Source organism: Apus apus, chromosome 1, assembly GCF_020740795.1.
Source record: "Apus apus isolate bApuApu2 chromosome 1, bApuApu2.pri.cur, whole genome shotgun sequence".
NCBI classification, from domain to species: domain Eukaryota; kingdom Metazoa; phylum Chordata; class Aves; order Apodiformes; family Apodidae; genus Apus; species Apus apus.
Window position 1 is genome coordinate 180,365,607 of NC_067282.1, and position 20,571 is coordinate 180,386,177.

The following is a 20,571-nucleotide window of genomic DNA, read 5'->3' on the forward strand; positions in this document are numbered from 1 at the left end:
GACTGGTGTCAATGCTGAGAAGAGCATGTGGTCGGTAAATTGGATGATGGAAAACGAACTCAGCAGGGCATGGTCATGGAAAGAAGAAACTGCAAATTAGACAGACTATGCATCAGGAAATAGAGCTGTGTAAGTTCTAGTGAGGTAGTGCTAGCTAGTTACCAGCTCAGTTGTGCTCCAGATTAATTATTTCTTAATAATCTTTCTGTTTACCAATGGCCCTGTAACATGCTGAATTGCCTGCATTACTACCCACTTACCTGTCACACTAAACACCATCTGCAGTTCCAAAGGATTCTTGGTCCTGCTAATGGTATTAAGTGAAACTATTTTATAAAATAAACATTCTCTTGTCTAATCTACATTGCTGGGGTATTTTTCAGACTAGATGTACTAATATTCCTTGGAATTTTCCACCATATGGTCTGGCAGATTTCTTTCCATTATCAGTTGGCTGCAATTCCTAATCAGAAGGAGAAATCACAGCACTGCAGGTTATGAAATGATGGAAAATTCCATCATTTCAGAAGTGCAGTAACTGATGGAAAAGCAAATGCTTTTCCTCTTTCATGTTTGGGTCATGAAACAGTGACTCTGCACAGTTCAGCTTTGTGCAGTTGCATGCTATGTGCCTCCTTTGCAAAACACCAGTCTCCTGTCTTGTTTCGTCTCTTTGTTTTCATTCTTTAGGTAAAATTCTGGCCTTGCAATGTGACTTAAACGGAGCAAGGATTTCAGACCTTTTTTCTTTTCTGGATAACTCAGAAGTGTACAGAAAAGAGTTTTCTGTCTCAAGCATTCTCCTTAATAATTTCTTGAGTACAGCACATAGTTTAAAATGAACAATTTAGCATATATTTAATTCATCCCAGCACTATTTTAGGCATCAAAAATAGGAATCAAATTAAGTCTCAAGTTGCATTAGAAATACTGTATTGGAAGCTTGGTTCCACCACAGTTACTTTTAATCCAGTAAAAAACCAGGATTCTGTCTCACAGAATACAATGAGCTGTATTGTAGTCAATGTCTAAGAGACTAAGGTTTTCCACAGGTAGGGTAATAAAACTGTCATGAAACTGACGTCCAGTAAATGCTGTGAACTGGAACTATGTAAATGCCACCAAGATTTCTAAATAAGGCCACATATTTAACATAGAGTTATCACCGGAGTGAAAGCTGATTAGCAAATGTGGGTGGCATTTGTACTGAAAACTGATGCAGTGTCAGTTCCAACAAAGCACAGGCAGAAGTGCACCCCAGTCTTGAATCTCCACCAAGAATACCTTCTTGCTTTAACTCAGAGCTTGGGACAATAATAAAGAGATGACTGCTACACAATGAGAAACATTCTGCAATGAACAAATACCAAGTTTTTCAGAGATAAGAATAAGTAAGCCAGTGTACAGAGCTAGAGCATGAGGGCTGAGTCTACACATTGGCTAGCATGGAGCAGCTGGGCTGTTTGCTACTACCCGCATATGTGTGTATTATGTGAGAGTTCCAGCCTTTTGTAGCCAATGGTGCTGGCACAGGAAGTCTGAAAGAGAACCTGAATAACACAGAAGGTACCTCTCTTATTTTCTTTAGATATTATTTCTTCTGTTGCTTGTTTCATTACCTTTGTGTAGTTTGCTGCAGAGGGGCAGAAAGGTTACTGAGTTTTGGGTGTTCCCAGACTCCAGGGAAGTCTGACAATTGTGCAGGAACAACCTTTGGCAGCTGAAAAGAGATACGTAGCAATTGTTTGAAGTTTCTGCTCTGCTCAGCAGTGGTTGACAGGTCAGGGAGGGCAGAATCCTAGTAAGGAGTTCCTAAGAAACTGAAAACACTTGCCAAGGAGCAGATGAGAGAGGAAGGGTCTGTAGGAAGGCAGGCTATCACCCAGCCCACAGAAAAAAGAAGTGTACCATAAGTAGCTGGGTTCTACCCAGTGTTGAGAGTAGTGCTATACTTAGTCCAGGCAGTATATTATTTTTGTTCCCATTTCTGTATTTCCAGAGGTAGATGAAGTGTAAGTAAATAGCTGTTTATTTTGAATAAGCTGCTTGTTAGCATTGCATGTATCTTGTCATCCTGACTCCTTGAGATAAGACACGTACGGTTTGGTCACGAGGAGCAGAGTCTAAGAGGATGCTAAACAGGTGTATTTAACCCAGAAAGAATGGGGCTACATAACCTTCAAGACTGAGACACTTAAGAGCATGGTCAGAAGTGTACTGTTTCCTAGAACCAAGCTGGGCAGGACTGCAAGATCTATTTGAGTCACTGGCTATCACTAACAGCAAAATAAAACAGACCAGGGGCTTGCTTTGCCCGAAGGCAAGTGACATTGTATAGTCACATCCGTATGGATAAACACCGTTGCACCTCAAAACAGAATCATCTTTTCCATCCTGTCTATTGGAAACCACCCCAGGGCTGTGAAATCCCTAGAAAATGATAGAATCAAGGAATCACAGAATTGTCGGAGTTGGAAGGGACCTCTAGAGATCATCTAGTCCAACTCCCCTGCTAAAGCAGGATTGCCTAGAGCACATAACTCAGGACTGCATCCAGGCAGGTCTTGAATATCTCCAGAGAAGGAGACTCCACAACCTCCCTGGGCAGCCTGTTCCAGTGCCCTGTCACCCTCACTGTAAAGAAGTTTTTCCTCCAGTTATTGCCTGGGAGAGTTGGCACAGACCAGGCAGCACGCCAGCAAACAAACAGCACGAATGACTGAGCCAGCCAAACCTGTGCTGCAGTCCTGTTTTCTTTATCAGATAGTCTTATCCACTGAATCAAGTTCTGCTATCATTATCCTGTTTCTCAAGAGACTGTTTCTTTTGAATCTATTATATTGGTTGTTACCACCCCTCATATTAGAAAGTACTCAAAATCTTAGTCCTCTGAGACCTGGAGGCTAAATGAGAACTCTGAGCTGTGGAAGCTGCCAGTTCTCAAAATGCTTTATTGCTTCTTTTGAAGACTATGTATTCACTAGGAGAGGACTACAGGGAGTGTTTGCTATAAGAGGGGGTGCCAATCTCAGAATGAACAGGAAAGCATAATCCAAATCTCAGATAGACATCACTACGTGGTCCAGTGAGAACCACCATCAAAACCATCCCTTGTGAACTGATGCATTTGTGATGGAATATCTCTTCTGAAAAAATAGGCGGGAAGATCAGATATCCACAGAAAAGACTGGTTGCTGCACAGAGAAGTAAATCATCTGGGATTGTCAGTATAACTGAGAGCAGAGATAAGAAAGAGGATGACTTATATTTTCATTGCACATGGGGAAGAGAGGTACCTGCACAGAAGAAGTCCAAAGCAATTATCTGAAATGCATTAAGAAGACTGATGAGTGATTAACCAGCTCTTAACCAACCCAAATATATGTCTCCTACAAGTTGCTTTTTCATAGCTTTGCATTTCTAGAAATCAATATGTGTTTTCCAAAATCAAATACTCTTACATTAAGCATTACCCATCCCAGTTTAAAAAATAAAAAAATCTAGATTTTTATCTAGATTTCTAAGCTGAAAATGTTGAGAACCACTTTTTAACTTGGCCTTTGTGAACACAAGGCTTTCAAAGATCCCTCAAGGGTCTGGAGTTGTTTGACTCTGTTCTGATTTGGAAGTACAAGCAGCAACTAGAAAGAACACAAAAACATTTGCCACACCTGTGAAGGGGACAAGATCTGTGAAGATGAGCTCCCCTCCCACTGTATATGATAGAAACAAGGTGGCCTTTACTTTGGAAGTTGTGCAGAAATTATCTTTTGCCTTAGATGCCTCCCTGATCCAGATCTCTTTCAATGGATAATTAATCCTTATAATCATCTATTTTTCTGCCAGATTATCTCTCTGCTGACCTGTCAAAAGCTTGTTGACTTCACGTTGCTTTTCAAAGGGACTGGTGCAGCTAGAAATCAAATTTGATTATTTGAAATCAGGTTTCAAAACAGCTGACATTTTCTGAGAAAGGTGCAGAAGTTCTGCAAAGAGAATTTATTGTTTTGACGTTAGTACCAGACTACCTTCTCATTCACCCTGAACAAATCACTCCAAGCAAAGGCTTATTTTGATGATGATTTAAAGCTTTAATTTCTACGTGAATGTATGCATTAAGATCTGGCTGATGTTTCCTGGCACTGGATTTGCTTAACATTGCAAATATTTTTCAAAGCTGCCTTTAACAATTTAAGGCCATTTTAAAAGTAATTAATGTATTTTTAAATTTAGGGAGGTAGACTTGCAGCCAGATCCTGTCACTCGGCTGAATTGTAGTAGTGACCACAGACATATACACACACACACACATTCTTTCTGCTTGTACCTTCAGTTTCACTAAAAATCAGTGTGACAGTTTTCCAGCTGGTATACATTTGTGCAGGGCAAGTGGGCTTTAGCATGCTGTTCTCCTTCTCACTCTCCCTCTGGGTTTTACTGACTTTTTATCTGCAAGTTGATTATGACTGAAATAGTCAGCAGGAATTTATTAGCACACTTTGAAAAATCTATTTTTTCCTCCTCCAAAAGTGTACAAAGCTTGTTAAATAAGAGTCTGTAATTGCCAAGAGTTTTGAGCAGCCAGTCTGGCAGCTGTACTTCAGTCCCTGACTTATGCCACAGTGACACTGAGAATCCCTTGCCTCAGGACAAGACCGTGATCTTTGATTCCTAACAGCCACTCCTTCTGAGGCCTTGGGCAGGTAGCACTGGGGCTTGTGTGCCTTGATTTGTCCAAACTTCAAAGTTTCCAAAGATAAAACCAGAAACAGGTGCTCTCAGTAGATCTGTGACTGCATTTTACACTCATGGTCGGCCACATGGTGCCTTGTTTAGGTTCTGGATACTCTCTTAGATCGTAAGATTAATGTTCTAAACCCTTTATAAAGTGTTGCATGCCTAAGAGCAGGAGAACAGCTAAAACCAGAGCTGGCTCACCTGTGCCACCTCACTCTCCACCATCTCCAGCATTTGGAGGCAGTGGTGCATGCCAGGGGAGGTTTGCCAGTGCAGAGCAAGCGTTCGGTGATACTTCCTCAGCATTCTGTTCCTGGGCCCTGGGGACTCCCACCTGGGGGCTGCTGCAAGCACCTGCGGACAGCGAGTACAGTGCCAAGGGAGGAGGAACTGTCCAGGCTGTGAGGGTTTTAGTGATTTGCCTGGGACATAAGAGTTCACAAAGATGTGGGTGTATTTATGTTCTAGTTTCTCTGTGACCATCTGTTTATCTTCCCAAGTGCCTGTGACCCTTATGTGTTCGCATAGTCCCTCTATCTTCCCCTCATCAGACTGCTTCATTCTTCCTTGTTGATGGCTCCTAGAAGAGCCATTAGATTGTTTTGGGGACTGAGGATCTTCAGAGCTGCCATGCACTCCCGTGTGAACTTGTCTCAAGTGGCTGTCAGCTACATTCCCACCCCATTGCAGTGCAGCTAGGGTCAGCTTATATGAATGCCCGAGATGCTTTAACAACACAGCTGAATTTAGGGGAAGCCCCAGAGCAGAATGCATTGGAGTGTCCTTTGGAAAAGGAACATTTTCTTACTATGCCAGGTTTATCTTTTAGTTTCCTCATATGGGAATGGTTTAAAGCAGGGGAGGGAGAAAAGTCTTGTCTATAGACAAACCCATGGAGACAGAAGTCAGTTCAATTATATAAATTGCTCAAGAGAACTTAAAAATGAAAAAAAATATATATTGTGGGAGGACGTGGAGCCCAGCCTGAACCTCTTTACAGCAAGTAGACTCCTAAGAGGCCTTCCAGAGCCTCCTGACTCCTGATCAGTCCAGCAGAACCTGCTGGACAGTGCACTGATGATGTCAGAGACGTGAAGCAGCCCTTTCACATGCTGCTGACAGCAGATCTAGCAAGAACGAATCATCTTTCTTTCTTTGGTAGAGATTTTGTAAAAGCTTTCGGCACTGGCATGAAACACGGAGACAGAGTAATACAGAAGGGGCAAAGGTCCTTCATTCACAACTCCTACTGCAATCAATATGACAAAGCGCTGCCAATTTTTTAAAAACTCCTTTGGTTTTGTATAAATTGGTATATAGGTGTTTGGATCATGATTCAAATGAACTGAAAAATACACTGATTTTACATACTTACTATAACTGTGTGTGCCTTTACAATTTTTACAGTCAAAAACTTTTCCCTCTTCATATGGAAATCTTCCTTTCCAGGTTTTATGTGGTTTCCTGAAATAAGTGTATTCTTACCAAAAATATAAATCCTTGTTGAAAGTACCACAAATATATATATAATTATATATATGTATATATATAAAATTTCAAATATAAGAGGTTCCTTGAGGCTGTGGAATTATTTCCAAATAAGAGTTCTGTAAATATTTTTTTTTCCAGATTTGCTAGCTGTCCCAAAATCCTGGAAATAAAATTTATTTGGAATCAGTCCAAGTCAGCCAAACAAAATAATACTCTGGGTTGGGCAAAACAAAATCTTAGGAAGAGTAAGATTCAGCTTCTTGGAGGCTGTTCAGTGTTTTAAACATTTTTTGAATTAAACTCAAGAGTAAATTCCTATAGAAGCATTATTAAGGAAGAAAGCAGACCTGCTTTTCTTCAGTTTCCCTTGGCTGCAGAGGGAGCTGGGGAAAGGTGAGGTGAGACTCCTGGCTGCCCCACACCCCATTTACGTGGCTGGTATCGGACAGGATGGAGCTGAGCTCCTCGTTGGTTTGGTTTTGGTGTTTTGTTTTGTTGTGTTTTTTTTCCAGAAGTCAGTTTAAAGGAGCGCTCCCTTTAAAAGAAGTAATTTAATGTAAGGTTGTGTTAAACAAACCAACCAACCCAACAAAAAAACAACCCACCTGTTTGTTTATTTTTTCTTCTGGTCAGACTGAGCTTTTTCACCTCCTCTAAACCAGGGTTTGAAGGCGATTTGCCAGATTCGGCACGTACTTGGGATAAAATTTAAACTCTCCGTATGCCCGGGGGGGGGGGGGGGCGCTGCCTGCCAGGGGGGCCGTCAGGTGCCTCCCTCGGGAAGCCGGGCGGGAGGGAGGGAGGGGGGAAGCCGGGCGGGGCGCAGCGGGGCCGGGGCAGCCGTTAACGGCCGCCGCAGGGGCGGAGCGCGCGGGCGCTGAAGCGGCGCGCGCCGTGTCCGTCTGTTGCAGATCTTCGAGTGGTGGTACTTCCGGAAGTACGGCACCTCCTTCATCGAGCAGGTCTCGGTGAGCCACCTGCGCCCCCTGCTGGGCGGGGTGGACAACAGCGCGCCCAGCGCCGCCAGCGCCGCCAGCGGGGACGCGGACTCCAGCCGGCAGAGCGTCTCAGGTGAGGGGCGGCCGCAGCCCGGCCCTGCGCCGGCAGCACCCGCTGCCGAGGCGGCGCACGGCTGGAACCTGGCTTCTGCAGGTTCCCTGGGTCACTCAGCGCGGGGGGGGGATGTCCCTTCCGTGCCCCAGGAGGGACGTGCCGGGCGGTGAGGCGGGGGGCGGCTGTGCCTGGGCTGCCTGGCGCTGCCGCCGTGCGCGGCCGGCCCTCCCGCCCAGCAGCACCCCGCCTTGCTCTCGGCCGCAGCGGCCACGCTTGGCTTTCCTGCGGGCCTGTGGTGGCCCTGGAACCGGGGCACGCCTCGCCCGGCCCGCCTCAGGCCCGCCGTCCAAATAGCAGCTGGTGCTGAGCCGTGCAACCAGATGAGTCTTCTCCAAACTTGTTTTGTTGTCAGATAAAAGGCAGAACCGCTTCATTAATTGGTCTGGCTAATTATATCTTTCCAAATTCATGAAGTGCCTGTTGCTCAGGCTACGTTGCCAACACATCTGTTTCCCCCTTGTTCTTGTAGCCTGCTAAACTGCACGGGCTCTTTCTGCAATATCGTTTCTAAAGGCAGGCGATATTTTTGTTTAAATTCTATTGAGTAATAATAACATTGTAAGAAATTCAGAAGAAGATCTTGGGAATGCCCATCTGCTTTTGCATTGCTTTATTTTTTAGATAATGTAAGTAGTATGTAAACAACATTTGGATTTCACTTTAGTAAGTGTAAGCACAGTGGCTTTAAATAGCTTAAGGGCTTGTTCTGTTCCTGAGTCTGCTACTGATTTAATTTGTGGCAATTTAATTTGTAACGACTTTGGGCAAGTCATAACACAGGTTCTAAAAAGAGACTTCCAGTTTAAGGGGCCTGATTTTAGGCATTTGGGGCTGGATTTTAATGAGTTTCCAGGCATTCACAGCTCCTGTGGGTTACAGTGCAAGAAGGAGTGGGTGCTGCAAAACAGGCTGAAGGTGTCGTAGTCTAAGTCATTCAAGCCTTTAAAGTTGGCCTTGACACTCTGGGGCTTTTTTTTTAATGCATATGATTATTCTGAATGAACATAGGATTGCGGAAGTGTTTTGAGAGCCTACCATGAGTGGTATAAATGTATGGGTTGTAATTTTTGTAATATGTATTTACATATTGCTGAATTATTTATTTCCTTTGGTGAAAAGACAATGTTAAATCAGAAAAAATCAGCTCTTACATGATGTAGGGGATGGTGTCAGTTTTGAACGGAGGCAGCTTGAGTCCTGTTGCAGCTCTGCTGCTGGAGGATTATCCCTACAGGTCCGCATCATGGGGCTTGGGATTCTACTGAGGCTGTTTGAGTTGGGTGCCTGGTTGTCCAGGGATGGTTCCTCTGAGACACAGGCCAGCCTGTCTAAAATGAGTCAGTCCCCCATGCACTGCTCTTTTGTTCTGAAGAAGAGTCCCAGGGGAATTTGTCTCCGTGCTTGGGTGACTCAGCTACGTGGAGGGTATGAATTGAAAACTTAACCCATGAGTGATGAAGATACTGAAATACTATTGCTTCAGGCTTAAGTTGGAGATACTCTCTGTTAAATGAAGTCAGGGCAGGAGCATCTCAGCCTGTGTTCCTCATCTGTAAAACAAAGCTTACCTGTTTCATCCCTAGCTTGGCATATGTGCCATAATATTAATATTGGAAATTAATTTAGCTTTCTTTATGGATATGGCCCTAGAATCAATTATGGTTTATTTAAGTTTATTTCCTTGGCAGGCTTTAAAAATGTATCAGAATTAGCAAGTGAGGAAGAAAGAATGAAAAAAGCCAAATTCAGTTATGGAGAAAACATTATTGTCTAGCAGCTGAGGTGCCTATGTCTGTACCTGGCAAAATTTATTCCTGCTCTTCAGTGTTCATGAAAAGAAGCAAACAAAAATTAGCTTTGAACTCACAAGTAAAGTAAAATAGATGGCCACAAAAAACCTTTCTCTTCTACTGAGTAATTCTCCTTAGGGAAGCCTCCATATAGCACAGCAAATTCAGCTGTTGTCATTACCATCTGAGGAGGGACTGTGAATAGCAGCAATGCATGGTCCATGGATATTATATTTGGGTGAACTGGCAGAAAGCACGGGTTGACTTGGAAACACCTGTGTGCACTCATCAGTGTACTCAGTCACACTTCAGCAGCTCGGAAATAACTCCCCTAGTTCCAAAGCAGAAGGCACAGTATTTTGACTAATGAGGGTCACCCAGGGATCTTGACTTTTCTGGCATAAAGAAATAGTTAAGGAGTGTGTTTGCTTTCAGTGTTTTGGCACTCAGTTCCATGAGCTGGGGCTCTCACAGTGTCCCTGGATAATGTGTACAGATAGCCTGTTATTCATGCCTTCAGAAAGATACCAGTGCTCAAAACTTGATAATTTAATGAAGAGCTGAAAGGTTAATCTTCATTAAATGCCAATTGCTTATATAAAAATAATAACAGAAATATAGAATGGTTTGGATTGGAAGGGACTTTAAAGATCATCTAGTTCCAACTCTCCTGCATGGACAGAGACAATAGTTATATTATTAGTTTGTAATGTAACAGAAAAAACAACTTACCAGTTTACCATGCACCGACACTGGGGTATTTCTTTCACTATCCGACAGGCTGACCTTGCTCAACATGTTTTCCTATGTAGATGTTTGACTATGGTAGAAAATTGCAGTATATATATCTTTGCCTTCAGAAGGGTCAGGAGAATCGTTGTTGTACTGAGACCATGGTATCAGCAGATACCAAGATGAAAGCGACAAAGAGCAAATAATGTTTAGCTAGCCAGACAGATGCCAAACTACCCCCAGGATGGGAAGTGATAATAAAATGTCTTCTTCACCTTCCGTTCTTGTTCCCCAGTTGTCCCTTTCCCTACTACAGAGCTGAAGTACTGCATACTTCAGATGAAGTATAACCACTTAAACTGAAATGAGAGGAGCAAAAAGAATGATGTCACTGTGATCAAATAGCTGTTGCCTAATCTTGTTGGTTGCAAACAAGAGTAAGCCAAGCCATTGGATTTTACCTCTGGAACTAAAGCTGGTGTTTATTTAACATTTATTATGGTTTGAAAGTCATATTATGTAGAAACTCTCCAATTGAAGTTTGCCAAACAGCTATACGCTCTAGCTGCACAACAGAAAAGCTGAATGTCTATCAAGTACTTCTGCTGAGTAAACGAGTGGAGCTTTCTAATATTAGCTACCTGCTGAAGTCATTAGTTAAAAGATGCAGATTGATGCTTTCTTCCCAAACATCTTCCCTTTCCTGTGTCTCTATTCCATGATTCTATCTGGGCACCAAGCTGAGGGCCCACCTTCTATGCCACTTGGCTAGTTTTTGTGTAGCTGCAGGTGTCATTATGTTATTGCAAATCATTTTTTATAAATGCTTTCTTTTCATGCCACTTCAGGCTCATACTCAGAAGTAGGAGCTAGATCCATGTGAAAAGAGAAGGGCTTGCCTTGCATTTTTGTGTTTCTATCCCTTTCCTTTATGGAACAGGCATATACTTTACCAGTGATATATAAAGTAGGGTAGATCTCCTGCTGACTCAGTATCCCACCAGAAAGCTGTTGCTGTCATCTCTTTAGAAACAATCACAGAATTTCGTAGAGAAAAGTGTGCTTGGTGCTTTTGCTTGTGGAAAGCAGCTTGTGAAATGCTGCAGGGCCAATGCTACTGATGAGTTTTTGCAGAGCACCACATGAGGGGTCATCCAGTAGCAGATTTGTGGTGCCTCACTGAGTCTTTGTTACAAATACTGGCTTTGATTCTGGTCTCACCTTCACTGGCATGAATTGCCTTTGTTGAAATATAGAGAACAAATCTGTTGTTAAATTAGAGAAGAAAAGCCAGAATCAAGACACCACCTTTTCAAAAGGTAGATAATTTTTTTTTTTGTACTTATGTCCTAAGTTTTATTGTGGATTTTCTTATTTCTTCCTACTTGTAGTGCCAAGAATTTGCAATCCCCCCCCTCCAAGAGAAATGTATTATATGCTTTTAGTTTCCCAGACGTTTTCAGTGCAATGAGCCTTTCTCTGCCAATCAACCTCAACATCCTTTGTCAACCCTGGGATGCTTGTAACTGAAGTAAGGTCAGCAGATGTTGCCATGGATTTTTTTACTTCATGAGCTAAAGAGGAATTAAATTTGGTGGCTGTAGCTGAGATTCTCAGTGATTTACAGTATTAACTAGACAGTGAAGTTTTTCTGTCAAAATAATAAGTCCAAAGGGACTGAGTTAATTGCTGTCTTTCAGTGCAATAACCCAGTGTGATCCCTCTTCAATTCTGCATTATGGTAATTGTGAGTCCTGGCACTAATCAGTGTTATCTTTTCATCTAGCATTTGGAGCTCTGTTAGTGGTTATTTGTCAAGAATAGTAACATTTCTTGACACTAATTTGTAATGAAATTATTATTTAAAAAGGGAAGAACAGTCTGGTTACCTGCATTTCTATGCTCTTGAGGTTTTTGGGGTTTTTTTTCCATTTGCACCTATAAAACCTAAAACATATTTGGGAAGGTTCATTGGAAGGTAACTGATGTTTCTGATAAACCTCAAGTACCATTCTAAACTGGGAAAGACTAAATTGTTTTGTGTTTCTGTTTGACAGAATGCAAAGTCTGGCGAAATCCTTTAAATCTGTTCAGAGGAGCAGAATATAATCGGTAAGTGCTATGATGTTACAGTTTCAGGCATAGTAATCTGTTAAGGACCCTAATTGTACTTTTCCATTAATCTAACTCAGAAATGGAAAACCATAATGAATTGTGGGCACATGTACTCATGCCAGGTTCTTCTGTCATATGTAAAATGTTTCTGAAAGCAAAGGAATTTAAATTCTTTCTCATGCACTTGTTGTTTCTGCAATTTTTGGTGATCTTATAAAAAAAATCGAAAACTTTAAGTGTAGTGTAGGTGGTACCATCAAGAAAGAAATTCTGTTCGAATCAGTTATAGCAAATAACCTAATGAATTATTGTCTAGGTTTCATGTAGTCTTAAGGTTTGGATACGTGTGCTGCTTATTTCCAGCTTATACTTTCCAACAGTTAGATTCAACTGCTGTCACTCCATCACAGTACAGTGAAGTGCAATGTGTGTTGATTAGGAGATTGGCTGGATGACCTTAGTAGGCTATGCCAATCGCTAACACCTAGGATTCTTTTCTAGATTCGTTTTGCCAAATCTCACTAACCAAAATGTTTCTTCGTTGGCATGTTTGCAGGTATACATGGGTAACAGGGAGAGAACCTCTGACTTACTACGATATGAATCTTTCAGCACAGGACCACCAGACGTTCTTTACTTGTGACACGGATCATTTACGGCCTGCAGATGCTAGTAAGAGACCTTTTGAACCACTGTTTTTGCTAGGTTAATGATTGTTTTAAACTGATGCAAGAAAAGTATAGTCAGACATCACTTGTCTCAGATAGATAAGGAAAGGCAGAAGCTGGATCATGCCTGGAAAGCTGCTGCTGTTGGAGCCATAGTATTCTAGATCTGAACAAATATATATTTAAGTATAAACCGGGTAATTTGTGTCACTGTTTTGTTCTGCTTTCTTGCTGAAGTCATTCAAGGTACTGTCTGCAAATATAAAGACTTCTTTTTTCCTCCTGTTTCTTGCAGTTGCTTCAATCATATATAGCTTAATTTGCTTCCGACTCCGGTTTAGTATGCTGAGTTACATTATCCATGTCTCATGTAGTCTATGCTGACAGAAGAGAGCTTATGTAAAACTTTTGATGCCTCTGTTTCATTCCTTGATGTAGTTAGAAGCTCTGTAAAAAATGGGAACACATTTACAGCTGAAAGTGATGTAAGCAGCTTTGTTGTTGTAAAAAGTTGTATTAAGTCTTTACTGTTAAGTCCAATCATCAGAATTTGCCTCTGAAGAGACTAATCATCTTTGTGTCTTGGGAAAGGAGATACTGCCACTTGGATGTCCCACTCTGAGGACACCATCATAAAGGAGAACATAATGTGCTTTTTAGACACACAATAAACATGAATCCTGTTTTCTGAGCTCAATAGGCTAATTATGAGGTGGTCTGATGAGCCCAGATGTTGTTTCCATATAACATTCACATAAAGCAACAGCACAGTAAGAATCTAAGAGAAGCATCCCAACTATCCTTACATTCTTTTGTGCCATGTGGAATCTACTTTCCCAAGAGGAAAAAGCTGCTTATCACCTTTGTATGTGACAATGCAGATGACATGGTCTTTTAGCTAGATTTTCCCATGGAAAAAAGTTTTAATTAAATTAAATAATAAAACTGACTATTTGGGACAAAAGCTCATGTTGATTATGTATCTTCTGGGTGATTGCTGAGCTCTTTGGAATGCTCTGGAGTGAATCAGGCTGAGAGCAATAAATTCTGTTGTTATAATGCAGTAGATTTTCCTTGTTAACGCTGTAATGACTGATATGGCCCTGTCCTGCTTTTTTTTTATTGAATAGTAATGCAAAAAGCCTGGAGAGAGAGAAACCCCCAAGCCCGAATTTCTGCAGCACATGAAGCTTTGGAATTGAATGAGTGAGTGACAACAACATTAACATGTATTTCCTGTCATTTAAAAATCCATTTGATGATAGCTTAAGGCAGGGGGTTTGCTACAGTATTTTTTTAACCATGATTACAGGCCTGTCACAGGAAGTCCTACAATGGGAGGAAAAACAGCAGCTGCGTGTTGTGCTATTCACCCATAAGATCCTTAGGACAATGATGACAATGGGAGTCTTCCCACTGGGCTTTGGAACAGCATAGCAGAGTGTTAATTAAGTTGCCTCCTGATAAGCATGTAAAATATGCATTTATGGGATGGAGAGTTCCCTTTTGGATTTCTCAGTCACCCTGAACAGAGGCAAGAAAGAAGGGACTCACAAACACCTTCTGAAATACTCATTTCAGTGTGAGACAATATGATGTAATTTTCTGGGACTTGAGGTCTTTGAGTTCATTACTTATTTTCTCAGTGAGAAGTGTAGTATTCTGAGATCCCAAAATAAGTTCAATGCTGTGATGCTTTACTGGCATGGCAAACTGTATAAATGTTGCCAAAGTGCATGAAGTGGAGAGAGTTTCTTAGGTTGCTGTCAGAGATTACTGCATTCTAGAGTTCTATAAGCTGGTGCCTTACAGATTGTTCTTCATGTGTTTCATCAGAAGCAGAAAACAGTTTGTTAAACAGGAGTTTAACTGAGAGAGTCTGTAGCATAAAAGGGTTTTGAGGAAGTGAGCTATAAGCTCACATATCACAGAATCACAGAGTGGCTGAGGTTGGCAGGGACCTCTGGTTCAACTTCCCTGCTAAAGCAGGACCACCTGCAGCACATTGCACAGGACCATATTTGGATATTTCCAAGGAGCAGGACTCCACAGCCGCTCTGGACAATCTGTGCCAGTGGTCAGTCACCCTCAGTAAAAAGTGTTTCCTTATGTTCAAACAGAGCCTCCTGTGTTTCAGGTTATGCCTATTGCCTCTGGTCCTATCACTGCACACCACTAGAAGGAGCCTGGTTCCATTCTCTTAGTGCCCTCCCTTCAGATACCTACAACATTCATGAGATCCCCCTGAGCCTTCAGTTCTCCAGGCTGAACAGTCTCAGCTCTCTCAGCCCATCCTTATGTGTGAGATGGTCCAGTCCCTCAATCATCTTCGTGGCCCTTTGCTGGACTCTCTCGAATATGTCTATGTCCCTCTTGTAATGGGGAGCCCAGAACTGGAACACTGTCCTCCAGGTGTAGCCTCACCAGTGCTGAGTAGAGGGGAAGGATCACCTCCCTCAGCTTGCTGGCAATACTCCTCCTAATGCAGCTCAGGATGCCATTAGCCTTCTTTGTGGGAAGAGCACATTGTAATCTCACATTGAACTTGGTGTCCACCAGAACCCTCAAGTCCTTTTCTGCCAAGCTGCTTTCCAGCTGGGTGGCCCACAGCAAGTACCTGTGCCTGGACTCTTGTTTTCCCCCAGACCCATTATTTCCCTTTCCTCAGCTGTTGACTGCAAAATGTAACTACAGGTAGCTGCAGCCCAATTCTGTTTCTGTTTAAGGAAGTGTCTTGTCAGCAGTGTGCTTTGTTTTGGAAAGAAGTCAACAGGCTATATACCATCTAACTTCAGCTGCTAAAAATATGACCATCAAGTTTAAAGTGCTTGTCTGGGCACCCTCCTTAATCAAGGAGAGAGGCACCTCCATTCAGGAGTTCACCCTGTTCTTAGAGAGTTGTTTGAATACGTGCAAAAACAGCTTTGTGAAGATGCTCCTTGATGGAGGCAGAGGGGCACAGGTAGTTTAGAGATGTCAATTAGACAACTAAAAGCTGGATGAGGGAACCTACACCTTTCTCTGTGTTCCTAAAGCTGCTTTCCTGTCTTCTGGGGATTTGGAGTTTTTTGTTTTGTTTGTGTGTTTTTTTTAATATCTACAATTACATTCTGACTCAGTTTGACAACAGTGCTCTTGATCCTCTCCCAGGTAGGGAAGGAGAGAGAGAAGTAGGAGAGAGATGCTCTGGATTGAAAACTAAACTACACAGCTTTAATTAAACGCCAATGATAAAAGAAAATATATACAATTATATACAAATATGTTCAGGGAATGTGCAAAAGCCTCTCACCTCCCGCCACCCCCAGCAACTCCCACAGCACTCTCCTTAGCTGTAAACAGTCCTGAAGAATCCTGGACTGCTGCTGGAGAAAGCTCAGAGTTTCAGGACAGCTCAAGCCCAGGTATTGATGGTGATGGATGGATGGAGTCCTCCCCGGATGCCGGCCATGGATGGAAGAGAAGGGAAGAAGAAGCAGGAAGGAATTTGGCTTCTGTGATCTGTGACCTTCCTCTGAACTTATGTAGATACATGGAATGGAATATCGCTGGCCAATTTTGCTGTCTGTCTAACTCAGCCTCCTATGGGGGGAGTCATAGATGTCCCTGTAGTGTCTGAGCTGGCAGAGTAAGGATGTGACCTTGAGGACCCAGCAGTTAGAAAAACATTCCACCATTATCAGTCTTAGTTGGAACACTCTGTTACTAGTTAAAGGAAAGCTTACTGAAGGAAAAAAAAAAAAATGTTCAGAAAAATTTGCTTCATCCTGGCTCAAACCAGGACACATGTTCTTGGCATATGGCAAGTGTTATGGATCTGTTGATTCTTTTCACACCATTACAGTCAAGGAAACATTTCATGTTAAAACAATGGTACATAAAATTAGTCTTGGTTTCCAAGAGTCTTAATGATGTAGGCCAAGACTACATAGTGCTTTATTTTCTGAGGCAGTTGTCAGTAAGCTGACTCAAGTAGATGACTGATACAGTAACTACAAATGAAAGTCATGATCTGGTTGCCAGAATAAGTTGTTCATCAAAACAGTTAATCCAAAAGGTATATGAACATAACTCCATTGCCACAGTATTTGGTACAAACTTGCCAGACTGCATGTTTTTGTATAGCTTTTACTTCATGCAACTTTCTCATGGTTTCTCCTGTGGTATTTTTGCAGGTGTGCTACTGCTTATATTCTCTTGGCTGAAGAGGAAGCAACAACAATTGTAGAAGCAGAGAAGCTGTTTAAGCAAGCTTTGAAAGCTGGAGAGGGCTGTTACAGGCGCAGTCAGCAGTTACAGCACCATGGTGCACAGTATGAAGCCCAACACAGTAAGTTTCTTTGGAAGGAATAGTGGTTTCTAAAGGGACAGAAGTTCCAGGGATTTTTTTGGGTTTTGTTTGTTGTTGTTTTTTTTCTTCTCAGCATTACATACTTGGTATTTAACAATGGCTAAAATAGGCCCTAGAGCCAGACTATTCTGTTTCAGTGGTTTTGCTTGATTCTGCTGCTGAGCTAGCTAGCAGTGCTGAGACTACAGATGCATCTTTTCTTTTTCATGGCAGAAAAAGTGTAGCATGTCCTTAACAGAAAAGAAAAGGTAGCAGAGACAAAAGAGATACGATATTCAGAAAATGCTGGATGCTGTTTTAGGAAGTTGTAGTGAAATGCCTTTAGCCATTTTAAAAACTTGGGGGCATGTTGTGAAAAGGCAGTAAAAAGTGATGGAAAGAGGAGGGAAGTGCTGCTTTGCCACCTTTTTCCATCAGCTGTCAAGGTAAATACGTGCACCACATTGTTCTGTGTAAAAGTTAATGAGACCTATTAGCCAGTGTGACATTTGAGAAGTTAGTAGCATACAATAAAAAAGGTCATAGAAACATAAAAATTAACAACTGGAATAATACAGTGCTTTAATTGGAAGTGTAGATTTTTATTCTTTTTCTTAAAGTTTTGAATAAGTAGATTTAGGTGCTGTGGGGATATTTATTGGATGATCCTTAAACCTAAGAAAACACATGAGGGTTCACTGCCAGTAAATGAACAAAAAGATAAACAAAGTGAATGGTCTAGGTTATTTCTAGTCTAGAATGGCTACCTCAGGCAAAAAATAATACCAATTAATTACATAAGTACAAGCACCAACATACTTCGGGCATCTTTGAGTTTCTCAGGACCTGAATTCACAGCCTCTGGCTATCTCACATAATTTGAAGATTGCTGATAAAAATTGTACACAGTGAAATTGTCTGTGATCTCTGGTTTCAAAATTGTACACAGGTCTGTACCTGAAAACCTGAGGTTTTGTAAAGCTTGGGGGTAGTATTTTCAATGTTTGTTTGTTATAAAATGATACTTAGGATTATTTGCTTATTTTTGGAAAAACTAAAAGTATAGAGCATCTGAGCCCTTGAAGTAGTTTTCAGGCTCTAGCAGGCTTATGGTTACCTGTGAAATCTTAATTTGTTTGCTCAATCCATCCTAAGCACAAAAAAAGAGATCAATTATATTAAAAGTACACAATAAGAGTAATTAACTGTCACGATGCTTATCTCCAAGATGACCTAGTTAAATTTGTGCAGGCAAATATTTCCTTCTCAAAAGACTGAAAAGGAGCTTGGCTTGAAATATATACCTCTTAGTTATACAACATAAACATGTTGAAACAGATGTAACTAATAAATTGTTTATTAAATATGTAGGTATCGATACAGATACAAGGAATTACATAATAAAAAATACAGCTAAAGAAATTCCTTACCTCCCTTATTTATTTTTACTTCTAAAGGTCAGACCTTTCAACTTGCTGTTTAATCTATCTGAAAATTGTAATCACACTTTAAAACAATTTGTAGGTACTTGGAACGTTTTCAGTGCACATCTTTTTCTTATTATGAAAGACTTGAGAATGTTAGGAACAGACTAAAACCTTTACAGACAGCAAACTATACACAAAGATCATTTGTAGCAGGTGTCTTATATTTTAACAATACAGTAATTTTTTAGATGATTAGCTGTCCACACATTTCCTGTTGGTCCAGGAACATGTTAAAAGTTTACATTGGAATTATAGGGAAGTTTATGAGAAGTGAAGAGAGCAACAACCCTCCAAGAGGATAATTTTTGCAGCTGTTTAGTTTCTATCATCTTTGCTGTTAGGGCATCTTCCACCACATAGATCTGTCATATCTGAAGCATGTTAATTTGCCATCCATAATTAGCAGTGTGAGGAATTTTAAGATCACAGAATCAAAGAATAGTCATGGTTTGAAAGGACCTCTGAGATCACTGAGTCCAACCATCAAAACCAAAACAAAACACCACACATGCCCCAAAAAAAACCCACAATGCAAAACCTACAATCTCGGCCACTAGAGCACACTCAGAAATTCCTCATCTACACGTTTCTTGAATACCTCCAAGGATGGTGACTCCACCTCCTCCCTGGGCAGGTTGTTCCAGTGCCTGACCACTCTTTCAGCATAGAAATTCTTCCTAATATCCAATCTAAACCTCCCCTTCTGCAACTTCAGGCCATTTCTTCTGGTCGTGTCATTATTCACTTGGGAGAAGAGGCCAACACCCACCTCGCTACAACCTCCTTTCAGCTAGTTGTAGAGGGCAGTGAGGTCTCCCCTCAGCCTCCTCTTCTCCAAACTAAACATCCCTATTTCCCTCAGCCGCTCCTCATATGACTTGTTCTCTAGACCCTTCAGCAGCGTGGTAGCTCTTCTCTGGACACGCTCCAGCATCTCAGTGTCCTTCATGTAGTGAGGGGCCCAGAACTGCACACAGTACTCGAGGTGTGGCCTCACCAGTGCTGAGTCCAGGGGTATGATCACCTCCCTACTCCAGGTAGCCACGCTGTTTCTGATGCAGGCCAGGATACTGTTGGCCTTCTTGGCCACCTGGGCATGCTGCTGGCTCATGTTCATCCAGCTGTCATCCAGCACCCCCAGGTCCTTTTCTGCTGGGCAGCTCTCTAGCCATTCTTCCCCAAGCCTGTAGCGTTGCCTGGGGTTGTTGTGACTGAAATGCAGGACCTGGCACTTGGCCTTATTGAACCTCTTGCAATTGGCCTTGGCCCATTGATCCAGCCTGTCCAGATCCCTCTGTAGAGCCTTTCTACCCTCAAGCAGATTGACACTCCCATGCAGTTTGGTGTTGTCTGCCAGCTTACTGGGGGTGCACTCAATCCCCTCATTCAGATCATTGATAAAGATGTTGAACAAGACCAGGCCCAAAACTGAGCCCTGAGGGACACCACTGGTGACTGCTAACCAACTAGATTTGACCCCGTTTACAACAGCTCTCTGGGCCCAACCATCCAGCCAGTTTTTTACCCAGTGAGGAGTACACTTGTCTGTGTTGTGATTCACCAGCTTCTCCAGGAGAATGCTGTGGGAGATAGTGTCAAAGGCCTTACCAAAGTCCAGGTAGACAAGGTCCACAGCCTTCTCCTCATCCAAAAGGTGGGTCACAAGGTCATAGAAAGAGATCAGGCTGGTCAAGCAAGACTTCCCTTTCATAAACCCATGCTGGCTGGCCTTAATCCGCTGACTGTCCTGCACTTGCCAGATGATAATTGGGTAACAAATAAAGGCTTCATAAACAGAAAATTCAGGGTATACTTGTTTTCTTCTAATCCTTAAGTAAAAAGACTGTTAGAGGACAAAGATACTATTTTGCATCTATATTACATCAATTAACAAGACGCACATCACAACTTACAAAAAAAGCAGGATATAACGTGCATTTTCATGGATGCTCTTAACTATGTATGTGAATTGGTAATTTATTGCTGCATGTGTTATCATAGAGTTTTGTGCCAATGTTAACTTCATAGGGGTTCTCTTTGCCTCAGTTGTTCACTTGATACTCGGCACACTGCAGTGTCCTCTGTGCCTCAGATCTGCATATATTGAA

The 20,571-nt window shown here is 41.9% G+C and overlaps 1 protein-coding gene across 6 annotated transcripts in view; it reads left to right on the forward strand.

Annotated features, from left to right (window-relative positions):
- Nucleotides 1-20,571, forward strand: part of ST7 (suppression of tumorigenicity 7) — a 149,001-nt gene that overhangs the window by 83,138 nt on the left and 45,292 nt on the right. For 4 of the 6 annotated variants that reach the window (XM_051619526.1, XM_051619501.1, XM_051619516.1 and 1 more), the window contains exons 3-7: nucleotides 7,140-7,299; nucleotides 11,921-11,975; nucleotides 12,535-12,650; nucleotides 13,777-13,852; nucleotides 16,822-16,976. In XM_051619526.1, coding sequence (XP_051475486.1) covers nucleotides 7,140-7,299; nucleotides 11,921-11,975; nucleotides 12,535-12,650; nucleotides 13,777-13,852; nucleotides 16,822-16,976 — 562 coding nt within the window. The remainder of the gene's footprint in view (nucleotides 1-7,139; nucleotides 7,300-11,920; nucleotides 11,976-12,534; nucleotides 12,651-13,776; nucleotides 13,853-16,821; nucleotides 16,977-20,571) is intronic. The other 2 variants (XM_051619535.1, XM_051619544.1) reach the window with 1 other exon arrangement.